At 37.9% G+C, this 23,157-nt stretch overlaps 1 protein-coding gene across 2 annotated transcripts in view; it reads right to left on the bottom strand.

The window, feature by feature from the left end:
• The window catches only part of dtnbp1b (dystrobrevin binding protein 1b), a 59,864-nt gene extending 38,796 nt beyond the window's left edge, over positions 1-21,068 (bottom strand). The window contains exon 1 of one of the 2 annotated variants that reach the window (XM_079828941.1): positions 20,308-21,068. In XM_079828941.1, the coding sequence (XP_079685067.1) occupies positions 20,308-20,350 (43 nt within the window). In that variant the 5' untranslated portion in view covers positions 20,351-21,068. The remainder of the gene's footprint in view (positions 1-20,307) is intronic. The other variant, XM_079828942.1, reaches the window with a different exon arrangement.
• Positions 21,069-23,157: the final 2,089 nt, after the last annotated feature.

Raw genomic sequence — 23,157 nt, 5'->3', positions numbered from 1 at the left:
CACAAATTCATATCCTGCGAATGATTTAAAGACAAAAAGACTTGTCATAGTTATACACTGATATAAATAACCTGTTAAAATATCAATTGTTCTTTTTTGAACTTATAATAGGTTAAGAGAAAGACGAATGATGAAAGAAAGAATGATGAACTTATAATATGGTTAAGAGAAAGACGAATGATGAAAGAAAGAATGATGAACTTATAATATGGTTAAGAGAAAGACACATTATGAATTACAGTAGCTTTTCAACAAGCTCAGGTAAATGATATATAGAAAGTGCACGTTGACACACAAATACAAAACACCATCATAGTAACGTGACACTAAAATAACATGAGATGTACAACATAAAGCCCTAATGTACGTAACTGATAAGAAAAATATATAATAAGGAACAGTTATTTAAATGAAAAACCAATCAAATGTGAAGTGTCACACAGGGAATTCTGGGAATGTCATTTTAAGGTTTTACATTGTAAACAAGATGACTTGTTTTTTTTTTCACTACCAAAAATATACCTTTAACAGTATTTTACTGTAAAATTACATGAAATGTATATTGTGAGGGAACTTGCATTAACCAATGAACAGGTTTTTACTGTATTTTTATTTTTTTTTACAATTGAAGCTACAAACATTTTTTACATTGTTCCATTATTAGTACAACAGAAGACACAGCCAACCCATGAATTGCTATAGTTGGAGGCCTTTTAAATAAATAACATTTTAATTATGGTCAACGTTTAGGAGCACACAATGCATCAACGCTAACACACATGGAATTAAAAAAAAAAATCACACTTTTCTTAAAGGCTATCATTAGTAAAGCTGCTATTTGTGGGAGTTCTGCTAGCACAACCACTGGCTAAATCAGATGCATGTCTCATAGTGGGTATCAATTACAATTGTCTGCATTCTGCCATGTGTCTTAATATCGATAAAGCTATAAATACCACTCTAACCCTGAAATATGATATAAAGGGCTTAGAAGTAGTCTGACGGTGCAATGATAGCCTGTCTAAAAGGACTAGGCAGCCTGACAAGAAGATGATTAGATAAGAAGGCTCTAAACATAGAGAGTTCGCTTAAATTGATCCGACTTCCTCTTTCTGTCACTTCTCTTCAGTCCTGAGCATATCACCGTGCTTTCAACCATAAAACAGCAGGGCTAGTGTGTGAAACACTCCCTTAAATAAAATGAATAGTTTTGTGGAAGAAGTATCAGTTGTCACTCCATATCTCCTATGTCCTAAAAAGTAATTGTAGTTTTCATTTTATTTTGGGAGCCAAAACTTATAATGAAATGCAATACAATGATGATTGAGAAATGAACAAATAAAAAATATATATATTTGATACATTTTAAAATGATATGATTTTTGATATGACAAAAAAAGTTGTTTTAATATATTAAGTGTTCATCTTGAAATATTAATAACAATATACAAGTTATTCTTATGATTACTTTATAAAAATCAGTAAATATTTCACAGCAAAAAGACATAGGCTACCTGAAAGGAGACGTCTTCAGAGTTATACTAAAAAGCCTTTTACTTACTAAAAAAAAGTATAAACTATAAATCAGACGACAGAAGGCATGTAGATTGTGTACAACATAGTTGATCATGTTGATAATTTAGAGGCCTTAGGAATTTGTGCATCTGATACTGTAGGCTTTATAGGGTTAAATGATGACATGATTTAGATTGTTGGGTGAAAAAGTGAATCATGCAGGCTGGGTTTTCAGAATGAACATCAGTGTGTAAATGGAAAGGCTTTGATTCCTCAGGCTGTTGTTCTCTACAGAATGAGAAAACACAGAATTCCTGCCCACTGAAAATGCCACTATTCATTAAAGTTTAGTGCCATACAATAGGCTACTCCTAACAAATAACACACAAAACACCCTGCAGGAATCCGTTAAACAGCTCGCTCAGTTAAAACAACTGCCATCGAAATGGCAACAATGAGGAAAAGTATGAGAATGACCAGTGTAATGTAAAATGTTAATTAGAGTCCAGTGTTGGCCCTTTGAACCTGGCTAGTAGCTGCCTTATTAATGAGGCCACCTAGATAGGGAAGCAAATGTATTTGTGCACACGAGTGGAAGAGTTGCACGTCAGGCTGAATGAGAGTCAAACCTATGATGCAACTAAAAGAAACAAGGAGTGGATCTCTAAGTAGCCCTCTTAAACAGAAATCTCCTGCCGCTGTTGTCATACAAATTACGATTTATAATCACATTTCAGCTCACACAGTTCTCACAATGCCATGTTCATTTCTCTCAAGATCACAAGTTGACATTCACTGTGAGGTGCATTCAATAGTGACCTCTGAGCTCATCCATGTCACACACCGGAGGGTGTCATTGTCTGACATCAGCACACAGGTGCTGTTATTACAGCAGATAATAGGATGTGTCCTGTGCCCTGTGTCCTAGAAGATAGAAGACTGAATTCTGAATTAAAAAATTCTGTAAAAATGACAATTTAAAATGTATTCTATTTGAATCTATTTTAAAATGTAATTTATTTCTGTGATGGCAAAGCTTACTTCAGTCTTCAGTATCACATGATCCTTCAGAAATCATTCATATGATGATTTGCTGCTCAAGAAACATTTCCTATTATTATCAATGTTGAAAACAGTTTTGTGGTTTAATATTTTAGGAAACTGTGACACTTTTTTCAGGATTCTTTGATGAATAGAAAGATGATAATGTGAAAATGTGTTTGAAATAGAAATCTTTTGTGACATCTTAATTATGTAGCAGTATTATTATCTGAATAAATGCTAATTTCTGGCTTTCAACTTTTGAACTTTTATGTGTATTTTTTAGATTAAAAAAAAAAACGTTTTAAATTTAAAAATACAATAATTAGCAAATGAAAGACACTAACATATAGTAAAGATCTGAATGCTTCATATTTTTAAATAGATACCATATTGATTAATGTTCCGGATCCGGTGAAACATAAGCTTATAAAACAGTCATAACTACACATCCTTTTTCTAACAAAACAACATCAATATTCCTCTGAAATGTTTCAGAAAATAATACTTTTATTTGCATAACCTTTTACTTTCAGATTAAAAAAGAGGTAAAAAAAAGAGGATAAACAGCCTAAATCTCCTTTTCATGCTACAATGGTTTATTAGGTGGTAGCAGAGTGAAATGTAGACTTCTCTTTTTTCGAACCCACTTTCCTTTATTCAAATTTACACTATTTGGTGTGTGAAATTCTGACATTCATTTAATTTGTCATTTTATTTGAATTTATAGTAGAAATATTGCATGCACTCGAATCCACTTTCCTTTTTCAAATGTAGACAAATCTACAAACAGACATTAATTTTATATTTATATTTTTTTATTTGAATTTAAGAAATACTGTTAAAATTTAATTATTATATTATATTATTATTATTAAAAATAAATAAATAAACAATATATATATATATATTAAAGCTACACTATGTAACTTTTCCGTCCACTAGAGGTCGCCTGTTCAAAACAAAGGCGTAGTTTGATGACGCCACGTTTGATCGAAGAATCTCGGGACATGTGGTCTTCACCTCACAGCCGGTGGGAAACAGTCAGGATAGGACTCGGGCAGAAATCATGTTCATGGATGCGATTATTAACATTACTGTAGTCTGAAGCAGAGCAGGAGCGAGTGTTGTGGAGCTGAGCAAGGCCGCAGGAGCGATTGAAGAGCGGGACTGTTATTATGGCATAGTCGCTGGCGGGACTTTTATTATGACACGGTTGCCGGCGGCACTTCCTCTTCTCCAGTGCTGAGTGTGAGGTAACGCAGCTCTGTTTATCGTATTAGATATATCTGAGTGTGTTGAAAAGGAAGTTATGACGTTCGCTCGGCGGCTGCTATGACACTTGTTCACAATGCAGTGAGAGTAAAGTGTTTCACTGAATAAAACCGGAGACCGAGGGTGACGCAGATATGACGCAATCGACAGGCGACTCCCTCACACGCATAGCTCACACGTCCCGGCTCCTTGGTTAAAATAGCAATTTTCTCACGATTTACAAATAGTTGAAAACATTTGGGATATTCTAAGTACTCAACTGAACAAAATATATAACACTGGCCTAGTGGTTTCTGGATGTTTTACTGCAAAAATCCTACATAGTTCACCTTTAAATTATATATTAAATATTATATATTATATATTAAATGATGTGTATTTTGACAGTTTTAACACATATCCAAAGTTTAATTTTTGTACTAAAAACACTTTTATGTACCTCTTCCGAGTCAAAACGAACCTGAATACAGGAGGGTTAAATTAAACGATGAAACGATGAGGTTTTGTTATTTGCTTAAATCAAAAGGATCTTGTAAAGTAATTCAGTATATACATCATAAGCATTGATTTAATCCGGAAAAAATGCTTCTTGCTGTCTTTTTGCAGATGTGCTTCAGTCTCGTTCCATTAGCCGTAGTGTTAGTGTGACGGCTGACATGGGAGCATGTCAGAAATGAAAATACAAGCGTGTCTTTGAGAATGACAGGCTCAGGGAGATGTTGCCGACTCGGGTGTCAGTTTGGATTTGCCATTGGTCTGACAGGGGCTTTGCTGCATCTGGAGGGGCCACAACATGGAGAGATCCAGTGTGGCACAAACTATTTTGAGTGGCCTCTAATAGGAGAGGCATTACGAGCTGAACCCATAATCCCTTCAGATCAGTGACAGGAAGAGTAAATAGTGTAGCACATCAAAATGCAAGAAACACTGCAGCACTCTGTTATGAAACATCTTGCAACATCACTTGAACATCAATGGATTTGAAATAAGTAGAAATTAGTAGGGCTCCAAACTGACTACAGTGGGCACAAATTGGACAAGATTTTGATCAAAAATGAGAGAAAAAGCTGAGAAAATCACGTTTTTGTCAAAGACTACACATAGATCAGATTCAGAGTGATGATCAAACACAGATGGAGTAGATCGAGTCCATCAACAACCCTACTGCTTGCACAGTCCTATAGCTCATTCTGGGTCGACATTTCATTCAGTAACATTAGGCAGTTTTGATTTATGTGATGTTTAATGTTGATGATCACGTTATTTTATGCATCTGCTTACATACGATCGCTTGGTTTTTTTGCGTCTTCTTTGCCTGTGTTTTGATCAGGAGATTTGGTACTCATTCAGAAGATGCGTAATTGCGCCCCCTAGTGTATAACAGTGAAAACACAGAAACCCGGAAAATTCGGCGTTTGGCGGGGAAAGAGTTAAAGAATCAGATATGAAGTCAGGGAGTCATTGATTGTATCACTCCATTTGTATTTGTGCATGTTTAGAAAGGCTGCCAATCTGTCGTGGATATTGCTTTCTGCAGGTTACATCATCACACCTAGTGTGAAGTGAAGTCTAAACAAGTGACTCGCTGCATCCAAATATGTATATTTCCCTGCTATGTATTCTGTGAAAAACAGTACATGAAAAGAGTATCAAAGTCCAAATTTACCATATCCATAAAACAGTCAGCAAATAGCCGAATGACATCAAGCGTATAGCATTAGTTCTGGCAGGCCACGTCAGTCAAGCTCGCATCAGCTGGCTGTCAGCTGATCTACAGCTACCTATAGGAATACGATGTCTATCACTGCATACATATATAAGCTCCTTCAGTATCATCAGCAGCTATTACATTTCTTCAGAGCTAATTACCCTCCTCCATCCCCAGCTCCTCCTGTCATCCAGTCAGGATTTGGCATTCTGATTCCACTTGAATCAGACTAAATTCCTGAACTATGTTGTACATTAAATATATATATATATATATATATATATATATATATATATATTATTTATTTATTTATTTTTAATAATAATATAATATAATAATTTAATTTTAACACAGTATTTCTTAAATTCAAATAAAAAAATATAAAATTAATGTCTGTTTGTAGATTTGTCTACATTTGAAAAAGGAAAGTGGATTCGAGTGCATGCAATATTTCGAAGCGTTATGAATCAGTGAGTCGAATCATGATTCGGATCGCGTGTCAAACCGCCAAACTGCTGAAATTTGGCGATCCAAACTGCTCATTCGACTCAATGATTTATAACGCTTCGAAGCTTCATGAGGCTGTGTTTTGAAATCGTCATCACTATATAAGTCGTTATTTAGGGTTTTTTTGCGCACAAAAACTATTCTCGCCGATTCATAAAGTTATTGTAGAACCACTGTAGTGAGATGGACTTTGTAACGACGTCTTTAGTACCTTTTAAGGGTCTTGAGAGTGAACCGTGCATTGTGCCAATGGAGACATTTGGAGACAATGGAGACATCAATTCAACTAAAATATCTTCATTTGTGTTCCGAAGACGAACGGAGGTCTTACGGGTGTCGAACGACATGAGGGTAAGTAATTAATGACAGAATTTTCATTTTTGGGTGAACCAACCCTTTAATGATATCTGCAATACATGTTGGTTCTGTTCTGTTTACCCTAAGGGGGGTTATTGCTGCTCTCCCTGCTCTTATCCATGCTAGGCTGCATGAATGCGCAGGGAGTTCTTGCCCAGAACAGAACCATACCGCCAATCCAAACTATATGCTAATTGTCAATCATCTTTGACTATATGGTCCTGACAAACCTGCTACTTCCGGTGAGATTCTAAAGTGCGCATCCAATGGACACTTTACTATCCCATGAGGCCATGGGAGAGAAGTTGAATGGCAGTAAAGCATCAGAATTGACGTAGGTCACATGACAATGATAACATGTTGGATGTAGTACGTCTGGATTTAATACTATACACATTCATGCTATAATGAACTTACAGTCATGAAGTACATTCTTATTCAAATGTAGTACCTACTCAGACAGTATGCAGTTTAGGCTTCAGCTATTGACTTTATGAGTGAGTCACTGAATCATTCATTCAACTCATTTATTTAAAAACAATGATTTTTTGATGAATGCAACTACTGTGTGTTGCTTAGAGATTGTTGCTTGGTCAATTCTCCAGTGGCTTCGTTTGGAAATATTTTTGTTGCTGTTGCAAAGTAACTGAGAAAATATTGTACATGGCTCCCTGGTCATGTCTAACTATTCTAGAGCCTTAATGTCCCCCTCTTTCTCTCAGACAGGAGTTAGACTACTGTGCCTAAGTGTTAGCTACTTAAATTATTAAAAGACACTGATACAGTTAAGTAGAGTATGTTTTTTTTTCAAGCCAGAGGGGCATTGTAGCTCATCCACTGACTGTGAAAAGCATGGATGAGCAGTCTCACCATCCCCCTTTATTGATGTTTCCTTTTATTGTGGCCCTTTACAATACGCTAGATGTTCCCTCCGGCTGTCAAAGTCTTTGTGTGCTGTATGATGTGGGTTGAATGGGCAAAGGTGCTATCACAGCTCTCTCTCTCTCGCTCTCTCTCTCTCTCATTCAGACACACACACATTGTAAAGGAACTTCTACTTCTTATTTCATTTTTACAGGACAGTCAATTATAACCCTGCAAAGCTGCTTTGCTGATAGGATGTGACACTTTATAGACTGCTGAAACTGTAAAAGCACTCTCTTCAACCACACAGACGGACACTGTACAACAGGGGGTAATAGGTCTAGGTCTAGTTAAAATACAGTAAACCAGTAATATTGAGAAATATTACAATGTAAAATAACGGTTTTCTGTTTTAATATACAGTATATTTAATATTACTCCATTCCTGAGATGGCAAAGCTGAATTTTACTCCAGTTGTCATTGTCACGTGATCTTTCAGAAATCCTTCCAAGCTGGAAATAGAAATAGTTATTTTAAATTGTAATAATATTTCACAACATTATTGTTTTTACTGTATTTTTTATTTTAAAAAATCAAGACTTTTGACCGGTTGTGCGTTGCACCTACTGCTCTGCACACCTTTCTTATGCTGCGTTCACACCAAACGCGAATTGAGCGTCAGGCGCGAGTGATTTCAATGTTAAGTCAATGGAAAGGCGCGTTGACGCGCGTCTGGAGGTCCCGCGGCGCGGAAGGCGCGTTACGCGCGGCGCGAAGGACGCGAATCCGCTTCATTCGCGCGTCCAGTTCGCGCGAATGGCGCGAATTGGACGCGAATTGAGCGTCTTGCGCGATACGCGCGTTACACGCGAATGGTGCTTTTGTGCATTCACGCGTTTGAAGCGAATTCGCGTCTGACGCCCGAGTTGAAAAATTTGAACTTTGGCGTCAATTCGCGCCGCGTTAACCAATCAGGAGCCTGCTCGCTGCTGTCACGTGGTAAAGTGACGTGTATGAGAAACCCTGCATAAATTAAAAACAGTAGGCCTACTATTGTGTCACAAAATGTAGTTTTAAGACGTTTTCAGGTGGGAATGTAGTTGTGTAAAGCTCAAATCTGTGGTTTATTTATAAAGAGAGCGCCTATTTAAAAAAAATAATCTTGTGTTTTTGGAGTTGTGAGATCCAGGCTATCACCGGGCAATCACTGCTCATAACCCCAGCGAAGGCAGCCTTTCCTCGGCCAGTCCTTCTGGCGTCTGCCGCTGGCTCTGATGTCCTGTAGTGGTTCGTCTTGTGTGGATCTAACGGGCGATCTTTGCTCTCATGAATATATAATTTGTTGTCTGCCAAATCGTTTTGACTGAGGGCAAAGAGAAGTTTCATAACTTTATATTTTAAGGATATTTAAACATACATGCAGTGAAGATAATGTAGGAGTTGCCTGGACCACATTTGTGTGGCTATTAATGCTTAATATATATGTTTAATGAAAATGAAAAGAGGCAGAGTGGTGTTTTATGACATATTTCTCCTGGAGTGCCTTGAACGCGCGTCAATTTCGCTTCCAGCGCTCGATTTCTACGCGCGTCCAATTCTCTGCTGACGCGCGAATGCATTCAAAATGTACGCGCGTGAAACTAGACGCGGTAGACGCGATTTTGACGCTCAATTCGCGTTTGGTGTGAACGCAGCATTATGGATCTTACGAACATGAGTAAAGTTTATTTATTAGCAAGATCTCATCATTTTAATTTTAATAGTTTGAGACATTTCCTGTCACAACGGAAGAATGGAGCAGTTTGACCCAACAGCAAAGCCACATTCTTAGCAAAAGAGCAGCAAAGTGCTGATGCTGATTTCTGAGAGTTGCTCAGAACAGAGAGTTTAATGAAGTTCCTAAACGTAAATTAGGGAGGAGCGAGTTCATCTAATATTTCAATCAACAGCCAGATTATATATGCAGCTGCTTACCTCTCTCCAGTCTCAGCTGTGCCATCATCCCTCCACCTCCCGAAACTCCACCTTCATCTTGTAGTACCTGCCCTTTATAATCATATACTATATTTAGTCACTGTGGGGTATATCAGAGCTCGAGTTGAAGCTGCTTCATCGAGCCCCTCATCAGTGGACAGCAAGCCAAATGAGTTTAACCTAATATCTTAATTTATAGGCAAACAAACTTGTTAATTGAGAAATTCAAATGAAATTGAACGAGGACAATCATGAGATGCACTCTGTCTTTTTCTGTATGTGTGTGTGTGTGTGGTCCTATTGCATTATGGGGACTAAATATCCAAACAAACATAGTAATAGCAATCATTTCTGAGCTTGTGGGGATATGTTTTGGTCCCCATGAGGAAAACAGCTTATAAATCATACAAAGTTTTTTGAAAATCTAAAACTGTTAAAAAGTTTTCTGTGATGGGTAGGTTTAGGGGTAGGCTTAGGTTAGAGGACAGAATATGCAGTAAAACCCAACGTGTGTGTCCCTCTGTAATTAACCTGCAGAAGGGACACTAATCCTGCTCTCATCTGCTGAGAGTCCAAGTCAAACAACACATCTAATTTGCTTAAAAGGCTGTTTACTACAGACTGGCAGCTTGCTCTCCCAGTCTACCTCCCTGTGTACATGTATGCGCACGTACATGTGTGTGTGTGTGAGATTACTCTTTCACACTCACGAATGGAGACTATAAAGACAAAAATATATCTCAGCTTTTCTGAGGCTCAGCTAGAGCCCAGAATTGAACCCGATTAATATCTCTGGAGAGATCTGAAAATGGCTGTGCACGGACGCTCCCCATGAAACCTGATGGAGCTTGAGAGGTCCTGCAAAGAAGAATGGGGGAAACTGCCCCAAAATAGGTGTGCCAAGCTTGTAGCAATATACTCAAAAAGACTTGAGGCTGTAATTGGTGCCTTTAAGGTGCTTCAACAAAGGATTGTGCAATGGCTGTGAATACTTATGTACATGTGATTTTTTTCGGTTTTATTTTTTAATATATTTGCAAATATTTCAAACAAACTTCTTTCACATTGTCATTATGGGGATTTTTTTGTAGAATTTTGGGGAAATAATGAATTTAATCCATTTTGGAATAAGGCTGTAACATAACAAACTGTGGAAAAAGTGAAGCGCTGTGGGATGCACTGTAAATTCTCTCATCCTTTACTCACCCTCATAATGTTCCAACACTGTATCACTTTCTTCCTTCTGTGAAACAGAAGATATTTCGAAGAATGTTGGTAACAAAACCACTTCGGTTCCCATTGACCATTATATATACACAATGGAAGTCAATGGGAACCAAAACATTCTTCATAATATAGTTCCACAGAAGAAAAAGTAGTCATACATGTCTGGAACTGCATTAGGATGAGTAATGATGACAGAATTTTCAATAAACAACAATTCATTTATGTATTTTGACCTATATATCAAAAGGATAGTAGGGTCTCTCATGCTCTAGTCGAGAACAGAAAAAAACGCCTAATAAAGACGCTAGCAGGGTGACCTCCTTAGCATAGATTGGATATCAATCTCATCTCAGAATTGTCTCTCCTTTGAACCTCTTTGAGAGAGTCTGAGGTCTCAGTGCTCTGGCTTAGTCTCATCTCATCTGCCTGCACTGGGAACCAGAGGTTTGGACTTGAATTGAATCACAATTCTGAGGGAAACTTGACTTGCTATACAGCACCATACCCTCCAGGTTTTTACCTAACTTCAAATCATTTGGAATAAATCATTTCTAGACAGTCCCAGATGGGGACTGTGCACAGAGGTTTGTTCATCAAAAGTTTGAGGGGAGAAAACAATCCTGTTAGTGTGAAATGTCATTCAAAATAACAGATTTGCTCATATGTTTATATTTATTATCCCGGCAAGCAGGTTAATCATGTCTGGACCTGTTTGATAGCAGAACTGAAAAACAGATTTACAGTCCACATAACCGGCATAAGCTAGCTAATTATCTTCCCTATTTAATTTCCATTTCATTTTGAAAAATCACAATCACAGAACCCACAAATTCATGGCTATTCAAAAACACATTCGTAGAGTATATGCTAATTACTCAAATCCGTTTTACACCGGCATCCCTGGAAACACTGTAGCAGTTCCATGGGACAGTGATGGTTTCAGATATACCATGGTACTGAACAATTACCATATTTACATGGCACTCCATGGTAATTCAATTGTTACCTAAATGATTTTATGTATTTATTTTATTTATTTATTCTTCTTTAATTCTACTGGAATTATTTGATAATTATAGGTGCAGTGTGTAATGTTTATGAGGATCTATTGACAGAAAGGCAATATAATACACATAACTATGTTTTCAGTGGTGTATAAAGACCTTACATAATGAACCCTTAGAATGAGCCATTTCTATCTAGAAGAAAAGGTTTCCTGATCACCCAAGAAAAATGTAAATCAGCAAAGCATCTTCATTCACAAGTAACATTCCATTTACCCCGATATAAAGCTGCATATGGAATATGGGTCAGTCCCAGTTCAACTATTATATCTAGACATCCATGTGTGTCTTCTACACACTCACACACATAGAATAATTCCCTCTGAGCGAGTCCTCCTTTTGCACTCTCAGCCACATCCGCCGCCAATTAGCAGCAGCAGCACAGATACTACATAAAAAAAAACATTCTCTTTTTTTGCTCCTTTACTTCCAGCTCTCGTTCTGAGCATCCATGTCCATTATTCCCAAATGTTTAGATGCCCCTTCAACCTCCAGCACTGTCAACACACTTCACTGCTCACATGGAGGTTAAGTAGTTTGAGCAGCACAAGCCTGTTTTCCGTACAAACACCTGTTTAAACAGGTGCTCTCCGAGTGTGAGCGTGCTGCTGTGCCAACCTCCCTAGACTGTTTACTGTACATGTGTAATGCAGCATGACACTGAACACAGTATTCCCATCACGATTGCTTCTATATGGATGTTGTAAAGACATTTAGCCTCCCTTCATGTAAAGAACAAAGGGCAACATGAGAAGCAATTAAGACATCCTCCCTACACCCTCCCCTTTGGAGACATTCTAGCTTTCTCATATCACATTGACTCAATTAAAAATGCTGTATTATGCTGCCAGGCCAGGATCGTGATGTCACTTTGTAAAGAAACACTAGACTGAACACGTAATACTCATGCCCACAATGTCACCATTTTCACAAATTCACATTTTTTGTAGTTTACATGACAACGATAACGGTATCGTTTTCAAATCTGGAAGGTTGAAACCGACAATATACTGTACACTGTGCTCAGTTTGCTAACTTTGCCTTTGCATAAACCCAGATGACCTACTACATCACACTGTGTGGGATATTCATATCCCACAATGCAATGCGCTCCACCTTTCACTGAGTGCAACAGTGCCCGCCCACTTTTGCAGTATTTTTTTCCATTGATTTTTCCTATAGGAAGTCTTTGTTAAAGGGGTCCTATAATGCCTCTTTCTACAAGATGTAAAATAAGTCTCTGATGTGTATGTGAATTTTTAGCTCAAAATACTCCACAGATAATTTCTATAGCATGTTAAAAGTGTCACTTGTTGAGGTTGAGCAAAAACGTGACGTTTTTGTGTGTGTCCCTTTAAATGCAAATGAGCTGCTGCTCTCAGCAACCTTTCAAGTAGAGGGCGGCGCTTCAAGAGCTTGTGTTAGCAGCTCCGATTACCTCATGCAGACACACACTGAAAATGTCTCAAACTGTAGAATGCAACGTTTCTGAATGGTTAGTTGATGAACTTATAGCTGATAGAGTTAACTATCTTCAAGTCATTGATTAGCATATTCTATCATGATAATCTATAAATCACTCGTGTGGGATCTGTTGTAATATGCCTTCAGAGCCAAAGAATATATGCTGCATGAAGATAGAACAGGTATAGTCTAGTTTCATCTTGCTTTTATGACAGCTATTGCATTTGTGTTACATACTGTATTGCAATAAATGTGAAAAGTAGGATCTGACACCTTGAGAAGACTCCCAAATGTGCTCTACAACAACTCTTCCTCTTCTCAACATGGCCTTTGTTGCGTTTTCCCCGGGGCAGGGTTTATGTAAATTTTAGGGTTATTGATGTCACTAACCCGTGAATAAGCTCATGCCGTTTGTTAGTCCTTAAAATTGATTTCTTTAAAAGAAAATATCTCCCTTAGCTTTGAACTTTGAGCGTCGTAACTTTGCAGATGTTGTTTATGTTCAAACAGCAACATTACACACTAACTAAAGTTTAAAAAGTGAAATCAATCATAATCAACCATCCCTTTAAAGAATTATAAGCACACATATTATATACACACTCATATACTGCATACACACACACACACACATACTGTATATATACATACAAATATTAAAGTATTTTGAGACCATAGGGAGACTCATGGGAGTGGGTGGGCAATGAAGAGTTTTTCCACCAGAAAATCTTGTAATCAGAAAATACAATTATTAAAAAAAGATTGCTAGATTAACAACCTCGTAGCTCACAGTAGGTCTGTCTTTAGTGATTTATAAGTTATTCATAAAAATCAATTCCCCTATGGGGAAGATGAATGGGATTTTTACCTCTGGACCGTTTCCAGTGTGACGAATGAGCTGCAAGTGATATCATATTTATCATATCTTTCTTGACTTGAATATTTGACAGTTATTATTTGACATTATTATTATTAGATTGCCCTATTAAAAAAATAATGACTTACATTAGCATGCTATTTTAGTTATACTAAGCAGCATTACACTAAATGCAAATTTAAATAGCATTTTCATGATTTTCAACATCTCCACTGTTTATTTATTATAATGAGAGTTTTCTGGTTTTGTTGTGGTTGTGTTACATGCTTGCAACATACTGTAAACAGCTTTGTTGATTATACCAGTAGAATTTCAGCAGAGACTGTCAACCCACAGATGAATAATGAGTCAGATCTGCTCTGCGATCTTAGTGATATAGAGACAATCAAGACAAAGTGTGTGACTCACAAAATTATATAGCAGGCCAGAGAGGATATTTGTACTGGATAAAGAAGATATAGATGAACAAGTTCTCTATTTATTAAGTCCCTTTACAATCCTAGTATATCATTGATGATAATATAGTATAATAAACATGACAATCAATCACATTCATCCTGTTTATGAAGAGAAGCTTTGACCTGCAATTTAATTTTTTCTATACTGTCAAAAACACGTCTGTAAACGTCTTTCACCACACTGCCTTTTGTTCATACTCAAAACACACACGCAAAGACTCACCTCCAAATCCAATCCATGTCTGCAGCTGTCATCCTTATGAATTAATTGCAGTGTATGAACACAGAGCAATGCCAGAAGAAAGCGATAGAGAGCGCAAAGGCTATACAGCAGACTGCCAAATTAACTCAATGCAAAGACACTAGTCATTTCTGTTGCATGCTAATTTAAACAATATTAATATTTAATGTAAAAGAAAGTGAATCCGGCACGCATAAAGTCAAATGAAGCTGAGGAGAGAGAGACAAGCGAGAAGACAGTAAGATTAGAGCTCTCTGCTGAATTCTACTCAATAGTCTTTAATCAGCATCTCTGTCATCTCACTGACAGACTGGCTTTAGCTGTCAGCAAAAAGTGCTGTGTGTAAATCCAACACAAATCCAACACAGGACTATCCAACAATAGTCCTCACTTGAGCATCTTCTAAAGCCTCTTTAAGAAGTTATGTTATTATTTACTGTATTAAACCTTATTTCGTTCCAACCTGTACAACTTTCTTCAGTGGAATGCAAAAGGAACATTTTTGCAGAATGTCCAAGCTTCTGTTTTCAATACAATAAAAGTGAAAGACCAAAAGAGCACCATAAAAGTAATCAAAATTACCTATATTCTGAAGTCTTACAATGGGTCCCAGTCAACATTTATATGTGGGGCCCATATGCCCACATGGATTTCATATAGGATGGCACTTGCCACTAGGTGGGACCCAAGTGGGCAACATGCACAAGACCCATCTCGGTCCCAGCTTTAATCCAGACAACATTTATATGTGGGGCCCATGTGGGTATGAAATGGGCTGAAAAATGGGCTCTATATGGGATTGTCCGCGGGTTCCATAATGGCTCCATGCCAATTGCCCACATGGATTTCATATAGGATGGCACTTGCCACTAGGTGGGACCCAAGTGGGCAGCATGCACAAGACCCATCACTTTCCCAGCTTTAACCCAGACAATATTTATATATGGGGCCCATGTGGGTTTGAAAAGGGGTGAAAAAATGGGCTCAATATGGGATTGTTAGCGGGTTTCATAATGGCCCCATATTACTTGCCCTCATGGATTTCATATAGAATGGCACTTTCCACTAGGTGGGACCCAAGTGGGCAACATGCACAAGACCCATCTCTTTCCCAGCTTTAACGTGCGTCCCAATCAGCTCCCTAGTTCAGTTGTCAGGGCACTGATCAGGGAGTCGGCCACAGTCATGTATGATATACTGATTCACAACCTAGGAAGCTAGGGAGCTGATTGAGACACACCCAATAATTTATCTGAAGAACAGACCCAATTTAATTAATTACTCTGTAAAATAAATTCACTCTTCATCTATGTCCTCATTTGCATACATTCAAACATGATGCATTAAGATGAGTTGTATAAAAGAATTGGGGCCAGATTTACTAACAACATTGTGTCAAAAACAATATTTTGGCGTAAAAAAAACTACTGCCAGGATTTACTAAAGACACATGTAGTGGTTATAAAAATCCACATGATTCATATAAGGAAATATGCAATCATTATGATTTAGGAGTGTTGATTTTTATTTCTGTTTTATACTTGAAATCTACCGAAATGAAGTAGTATGACTGAGGTGTAATTCTGATAATATCCTGTAGGGGGGATCTAGGCTGCAGAAGTGACCTGTGCTGTGCATTACAGTCAATACAACATGAACAGAGAACAGCATGGGTTCATGTCATCATTTATGAATCGCTATTTTCCCCCCTTTTCCAGGTATGGAACATTTAATGATGTATTTTAACTGTGAGTTAAGACAATAAAGTATTCGTAAAACTGGTTATAAAATGTGAGGGGTTGATACGGATGAGGATGATACTGTTATCCATACTAATTAATTATTGTGAAAAGCGTGTGAAACAAATGTTATGTTTAATGTAGTTTGCTTTTGTATTTCGTGGTTAATCTGTTGATTGATAATGGACTGAAATGGTGTTGTATCAGACTGTATAGCAACAAAAAGCAATTTAATTTTATTTCAGTGTCAGCGAAGTCTTAGAACAGTTTATAAAGAGGACTGAATGTTTCAAAATGTTGGTTCAGTACTTACACAAATGCCTGTTAGTTATAAAAGTAAAGTTATAAAAGCAGATTCAAAAATGTATTTAAATAATGTTATGGGGATTGTGATGCATCTACATTGCTAGCTGCGTATTTAACTGAACTAATGTATTGATGTGTAATCCATGCACAATTCTCTGTTATTCATGTTATAAAAAAGTACTTGCTCTTGCTCGTTCAGTACTTGTTCTGTAGTAAATCACTGAGCCATTTCAAGTTTTGCTGATGATACTTCCTATTCTTTTGTTTTCTGTTTGTTAAAGGGACAGTTCACCCAAAAACGATATGTTTATGTTTATCTGCTTACCCCTAGGGCATCCAAGATGTTATGTGTCTTTGTTTCTTCAGTAGAACACAAATTAAGATTTTTAACTCCAACCGTTGCAGTGTGATAGTCGTATAATGCATGTCAATGGGGATATTTTAGAGTATGAGAGCAATGAGAGTTAAAAACACATTGACATACAAATCCTAATTAAACCATGCGGCTCGTGGCGACAAATTGATGTCTAAAGACACGAAACGATCGGTTTCTGCGAGAAACCGAACAGTATTTATGTTATTTTTTACCTCTTATCAGACGAATGTCATCTAGTATTCCCAGCGTCATAACTTCCGGCGAATAAGGTCAAAATACTAGCGCGATCAAAGATATATAAACATAGATGCCTCATTCAACTGATCCACGCAGGCACTAATGAGGAATCTATGTATATATCTACGATCGCGCCGGTATTTTGCATGTATTTTGATCCACACATCGATTCGCTTCAAAAGGCCTTTATTAACACCCTGGAGCCGTGTGGTGCATGTTATTTGAGTTTGACGGACAGATGTATTTTTTATGGACTTCAAAAACAGAGCAACTATTACTGCTATTATGATGCTTGGATTAGCCAGAACATTTTTTATATAACTCAGATTTTATTCGTCTAAAAGAAGAATGTCATATACACCTCGGATGACTTGAGGGTGAGTAAATCATGGGCTAATTTTCATTTTTGGGTGAACTATGCCTTTAACTATGAGTGAAACGTCATCATTAGCCGCTTTTCCACCATTGGGCCGAAAGGTTCTCTTTGCGTAACCATTCCATTCTGTGCCAATCCGGGGCAGCTGGTGCAGTTACGGTTACATTTTCCTCTGTGTGGCTGATAACGGCCGCTCTTTGGAATGTAATACAAAAGCATCAGTCCAAAAGCACTTGGTAACACAACACAACTGATGATACGAGATGTATATAACGACCGTGTTATCGAGGATGATCTGCATAATCTGAATTTCTGTTTACGTTGCTCAAATAGAGTGCTTAGAAACTGGTAGCCAGGCAACAGACAAGTGACCAATCCTGAGTGTCACTTCACGAATTCTACCAGCACGATTCAGACAACCGTGCCGAGAAAGGTTTGCAATCGTGCCTTACCAGGCTCAAGAGGAAACACAACTGGAACCGTTCCTTACCATTCTAAGGCCCTGTCCCAAATGGCACACTTCATATGCACTTTCGGTCTTGTGGACTTACAATAGCTGCCGCGTGCCCGTTAAGTCCACAAGACCGTAGGGTGTCCCGTTTGTCATTTTAGGTCTCAGAAGGGTGTTCGTGAGCACCCCCTTTGCAGTCGATATGTGCCCTCAATCCGCACTTCTGCCGAGCCCGCACTGATGCAGGTTCCACAGCGGACTTCTTCCCGACAGTCAAAGCGGCGTTACGTCATGAAAGTGTGGACTCGTAGGAAGACCGTGAGGGTTTAGGGTGTCATTTGGGACAGGGCCTATGAACCGTTCGGTCCGATGGTGGAAAAGTGGCTATTGTGTATCAGACATTGCCACCTTTTGGAATAAAGGTGAATTGCATTTATGCAGTCATCAAAGATTCAATTAGTGTTGTGCAGAAAAAATATATATACTTACACTGTTACACACCCTATATAATTTTTACAAAAAAGAAGAATGGGAAAACAGGCATTCTTTTATAATTTTTTTATCTTAAGGAATACTTAGAAGGTTAAAGACCCGTCACCTGATGTATGCTTTTAAGGGTTAAAAATAGGAAAATGAATGGGAATTGGTTCTCTTGTCTTGTCTCATTGATTGATGTATCATACGCTAGTAAGAATGAGATTTTGCGTGGATGCATGACAATTCAAAGTTTCTCCTTTTGTGTTCCACAGAAGAAAGAATGTCAGACATGTTTGAATCAACATAAGGCTGAGTAAATGGCTGAATTTTTGGGTAACTATCCCTTTAAGATCCAAATGAGATAGATTACCTCAATGGCCTTACTTAAACCATTTTGTGTGAAAACACTATCCACTCTGATGCTGATTTGAAACCGAAATGCGTGAGGAGTCATTGAGAGCTGGTTGGTTAAGTAATTAAAGAAATTCTGGGATGTGGTTTCCAGGGTCTGAGAGAGCCTTGACTGTAAATCAAATCCTGAGGAGGAGAGACTGGCGGGGGGGATGGGTGGGGTCGTCATAATAACGAGACTTAGAGAGCTCTCCTGCAGTACTAATCAACATGAAAAGCCAAACAGACTCAAAAGCACTTGAAAAATGGCACATAGAGATGCGAGGTTTTGTTTATGTATGTGTGTGCGATATCACAGTGTGTCTCTGTGCTCTATCAATACTCAGTACTCAAGTTCATCCCCTGAGGATTCTCTCTCACACAGCTTTCACACTGACTCATACATGCTGCTATTATTCCACTCGCCGCCGCACCAACATCTTCACATGCAATGAAATATTAACAAAAGTTTTTCTTGTGGAAAAATAGCACTGGACAAAGCTATACAACTGCAGCTTGGAGACGGTAGCAACAGTGCTTTAGAGCAGCGCTTCTCAACTAGTGAAAACTATGAGCAATGTTAAATGCTAATAAAAAATACAAGCACACATTGTTAGCATAACTAAATAAATAGGTTAATCAACATTTAAAAGATGGAGAACACATGCTTTTTTTTTACGTCATTGTTAATGTCGAAGCGGTCAACAACACCTTTTGTGACGCCCAAGGCTGTGCGTCCAATCAAATTCTGTTGTACTTTGTTGCAAATTAATCTGTATTTGGTAGAAGCTAGCCGAATTGAGCAGATGACAAAATGGACAGGCTTCATGACATTACATTCTTATGCTTAAAAGAGGATAAACAGTTTTTGCCAACTACAGTGGTCTGTGCAATGAATTATTGGCTCTTGAAATTCAAGAGGCACAATAATTTGCAAATAATAAAAAACTATTATTTTGCATATTGTAGTTCATGGTAATGTGATTAAATTCCAATGTTTGATTTTAAGTACAAATTTGTTTACTTTTCCATGATTGACACCACCTGAAGTCCAGTGTAAAATCCTGGATCCTGAAGCCAAAAACAACATTGAGCTAAAAAAGATCTGTCTCTTTTTCTTTCTTTAAACTTATTACAAAGCCATTTAGTGATTAATAAACATCGGAAGTGATCAGAATTACATTATAGCTCTCCACCCACAAATTCCACCCTCCAAAAAGGAAAAAAAAAAGCCAAGTCCAGTAAACAACTGTTATCTGAAATCCTGATCAACAGCTGCCCTGTTCCAGCACACACATCTACAAACAACCCATGCGGAGTCACTGAAGCACTGTGGGGTCAGAAAAAACATCAGCAATGAAAGAAAGAGAGATGCCACTTACAGGAATTCCTCTTGCTGCCACTGGCAGATCCTGGGGTAGCCATCCCAGAGCCGCTGCTGAGTCTGACCAGGAGTCTTGCAGTGGGAGAGCCGGAGTGGGCAGGGGGTGTTGTGTTTGTTTACAGCACAGGCCACCCGCCACACATCCTGAACGTCTAGACGAGCAGCACTGGAGGGTTAGACACATACACACACTTGCACACCTACGTATGGCCAGTGATGCTGTGGAGAGTGCAGCGTGCAGTGAGCGCTCGGCTGTCTGATGGACCGAGAGGCAGAGCAGCAGTGAGTAGTAGATAGGAATGTACCACTCAGCATCTCAGGAGGGGAACCGCTCAGAGAGAGAAAAGAGACTGCATTAATAGAGCATGAAGAGAAGAAGGAGAAGATAAAAAGAAACAGTGAGAGTTCTTGAAGTACAGTATGTCAAAATCCTATTTAATTGCCCAGTAACCACAATGATAACACTTGACATTCATTTAAAAACCAGAGGGAAATAAAATTGTGAAGTTGTAGGTTTTAGCTTATTTGTGTTAGCATAGTTCATCTATGCTATACTACTAAACATTGGACAAAAATGATATATTATGCGTTTAAAGTCATTATAAAATCAAAATGGGCATTTCTGGTTTTTCATGGATAATGCAGTATGTATTATAAATTATTTATCCACGCACATCATTATTTTTCATGTGTCCCTGTAATCTTAAATCAAAATAACTTCCCCTTCCTCTTGCAACGGCATCTCTTCTCTGATGATGTGTTTACCGGTTTGAGGGCGGGACAGCCGGTCACACAGATGAGATCACAGCAATAGCAAACCATAACGATCCAATCAATTTCTGATGGCCTGACCACAATCAAGTCCTGCCCTACATTTTGTCTTGTTAGAGAAGCCATTTCACTTGAATATACTGTACGTCACAATCTGGACGAAAAGACTATTGCAACTTCCGTTCCATGCTGACTTTACAATTTAATGTGAAACAGAAAATAAACCAAAAATATTCACAAGGTCCAATCAAATGTCTATAGACTAAAGCCCTATTCAGACAGGATTAGTTTAACTTGGAGATGTGGAGTAAAGTAATTATTTCTAGAGCTTCTCAGTGGTTTTCGTCCCGGCCTAATGTGCCATCTCAGTAATTATTACGGAAAATGTCAATAAAGATTACGGTGACTTTTATCTTCTGGAAAAAGGTCTGGAAAAATTACCTCAGGTAATACTAATCCTGTGCGAATAGACCCGCTGTAAATACGTACGTAAATATTCGGTCATTTCCTGTTTAAAAGTAGTTTTCTCTGTTTTTTCAAGTATGGAGGCAATTGAAAACGCATTCAGTTGCGTTCTAGGCAGTGGGACAAGTCTGTGCGAAATCCCAAGTGTTTTCTGCTTACCATTCAGATCAAAAAAAGGTTGAAAGCATTTGTCAGAGGCACAAAACTTATTGTAGCTTTAGGTAAGTGCCTATTACGAACAGAATCCAATCAGAATTTTATTAATTTAATATATCGTTTGATCAGACCTAAATCAAGTTACCCCTCGCACTTCTGCACGTTTTACTGAGATTTCTTATCCCGTGCGAATTGGCCATTAACATTACAGATGTCCTGTGGTAAAATTGCATTACTCCATCTACCCTTGTAAAACGAATCCCATCCGAATAGGGCTTAAGAATGGCTGATACCACCTGCCACTGGCTAGTAAGTAGCAAATCTTCTTTAAAGTAGCATTTCAACTAAAGTAGCAATGTTCAGTTCACTTGGCTGTAAAACCCTGTTGACTTGGGCCAGTAAGCAACCTCCTAGCAACCATGTAGCAATGCGCAGGCAAACACCCACAACATTCTGGTTTAGAACACTCACAGAGAACATGTAAAAATGATCTAACATTCTAGAGAATCCTGTAGTTAATGTAGTGTATTCGTAACTAATTTTAACAAATGTAACCTTATTGTAAAGTGTTACCAAGTTTATTATACAGTATTTTATTTCAGTTAACATCTATTTTATTACAAGTGATGAAAATGTTAAGATTTTAGTTTTAGTTAACTGCATTTCAAAAGCTTTCAAAAGAGAAATGCTTTTTGGCAGCAGAAAGGTGTAGTTTCAAGCAAAACCTTCATCATTGACCTTGGAGTACAACCAAATCTACAAGTCTACAATTAAACATGAGGAAATAATTATTATTAGAAAATGGATATATTATGACCCTTCACAGTCATCTTTAAATCAGCTGTTACCTGCAGACCACTTGTTTCATTTGTCAAAGGACCACAAAAACGCCATTTGCCAGTTAACAATTTCATAACTGTGTGAATAACGACAGCTGCCAGTACTAGTTGGATTTCATCCGACATGAATGATACATCCTAGCAGTCAATATGAAGCTAATTAGATATCATAACGAATACATGTAATTGATTTGAGAGGCAGGGAGCCACAGCTCCTCTTGATTGCCTCTCCAAATGATTGGACGCCAAATGTAGCGCCATCCCAGAGTGAATCATTTGTGAGCTCAATAAGCAGAATATTAGATTAACACAGCTAAACACAAATCTGATGTTATTCAAAGACAGTCATGTACATGAAACATATAGTTGAATTATAAACCAATAAATGAAATCCATTCTGTAAACCGCTGCCCTATGTAGGGTTGTAAGAAAGATAAAATGGTTTATATATTTAATTGTTTCATGCTGAGTTTGTTTATTTATTTAAATAATACGTCTGAATAATAAGTCCGTTTGCTCCCTTTCGAAGTGGAACTTCGACACTGCGTCTTAGATTGACACTATGTGGAACGGCATAGGCGTGACAAACACACCAATTTAGCTGACGACAGTCCATG

The sequence above is a fragment of the Gobio gobio genome (assembly GCF_949357685.1).
Source record: "Gobio gobio genome assembly, chromosome: 11".
Lineage (NCBI taxonomy): Eukaryota > Metazoa > Chordata > Actinopteri > Cypriniformes > Gobionidae > Gobio > Gobio gobio.
The sequence above is the reverse complement of the archived record's forward strand: the minus strand, read 5'-3'. Positions and strand labels throughout refer to the sequence as shown.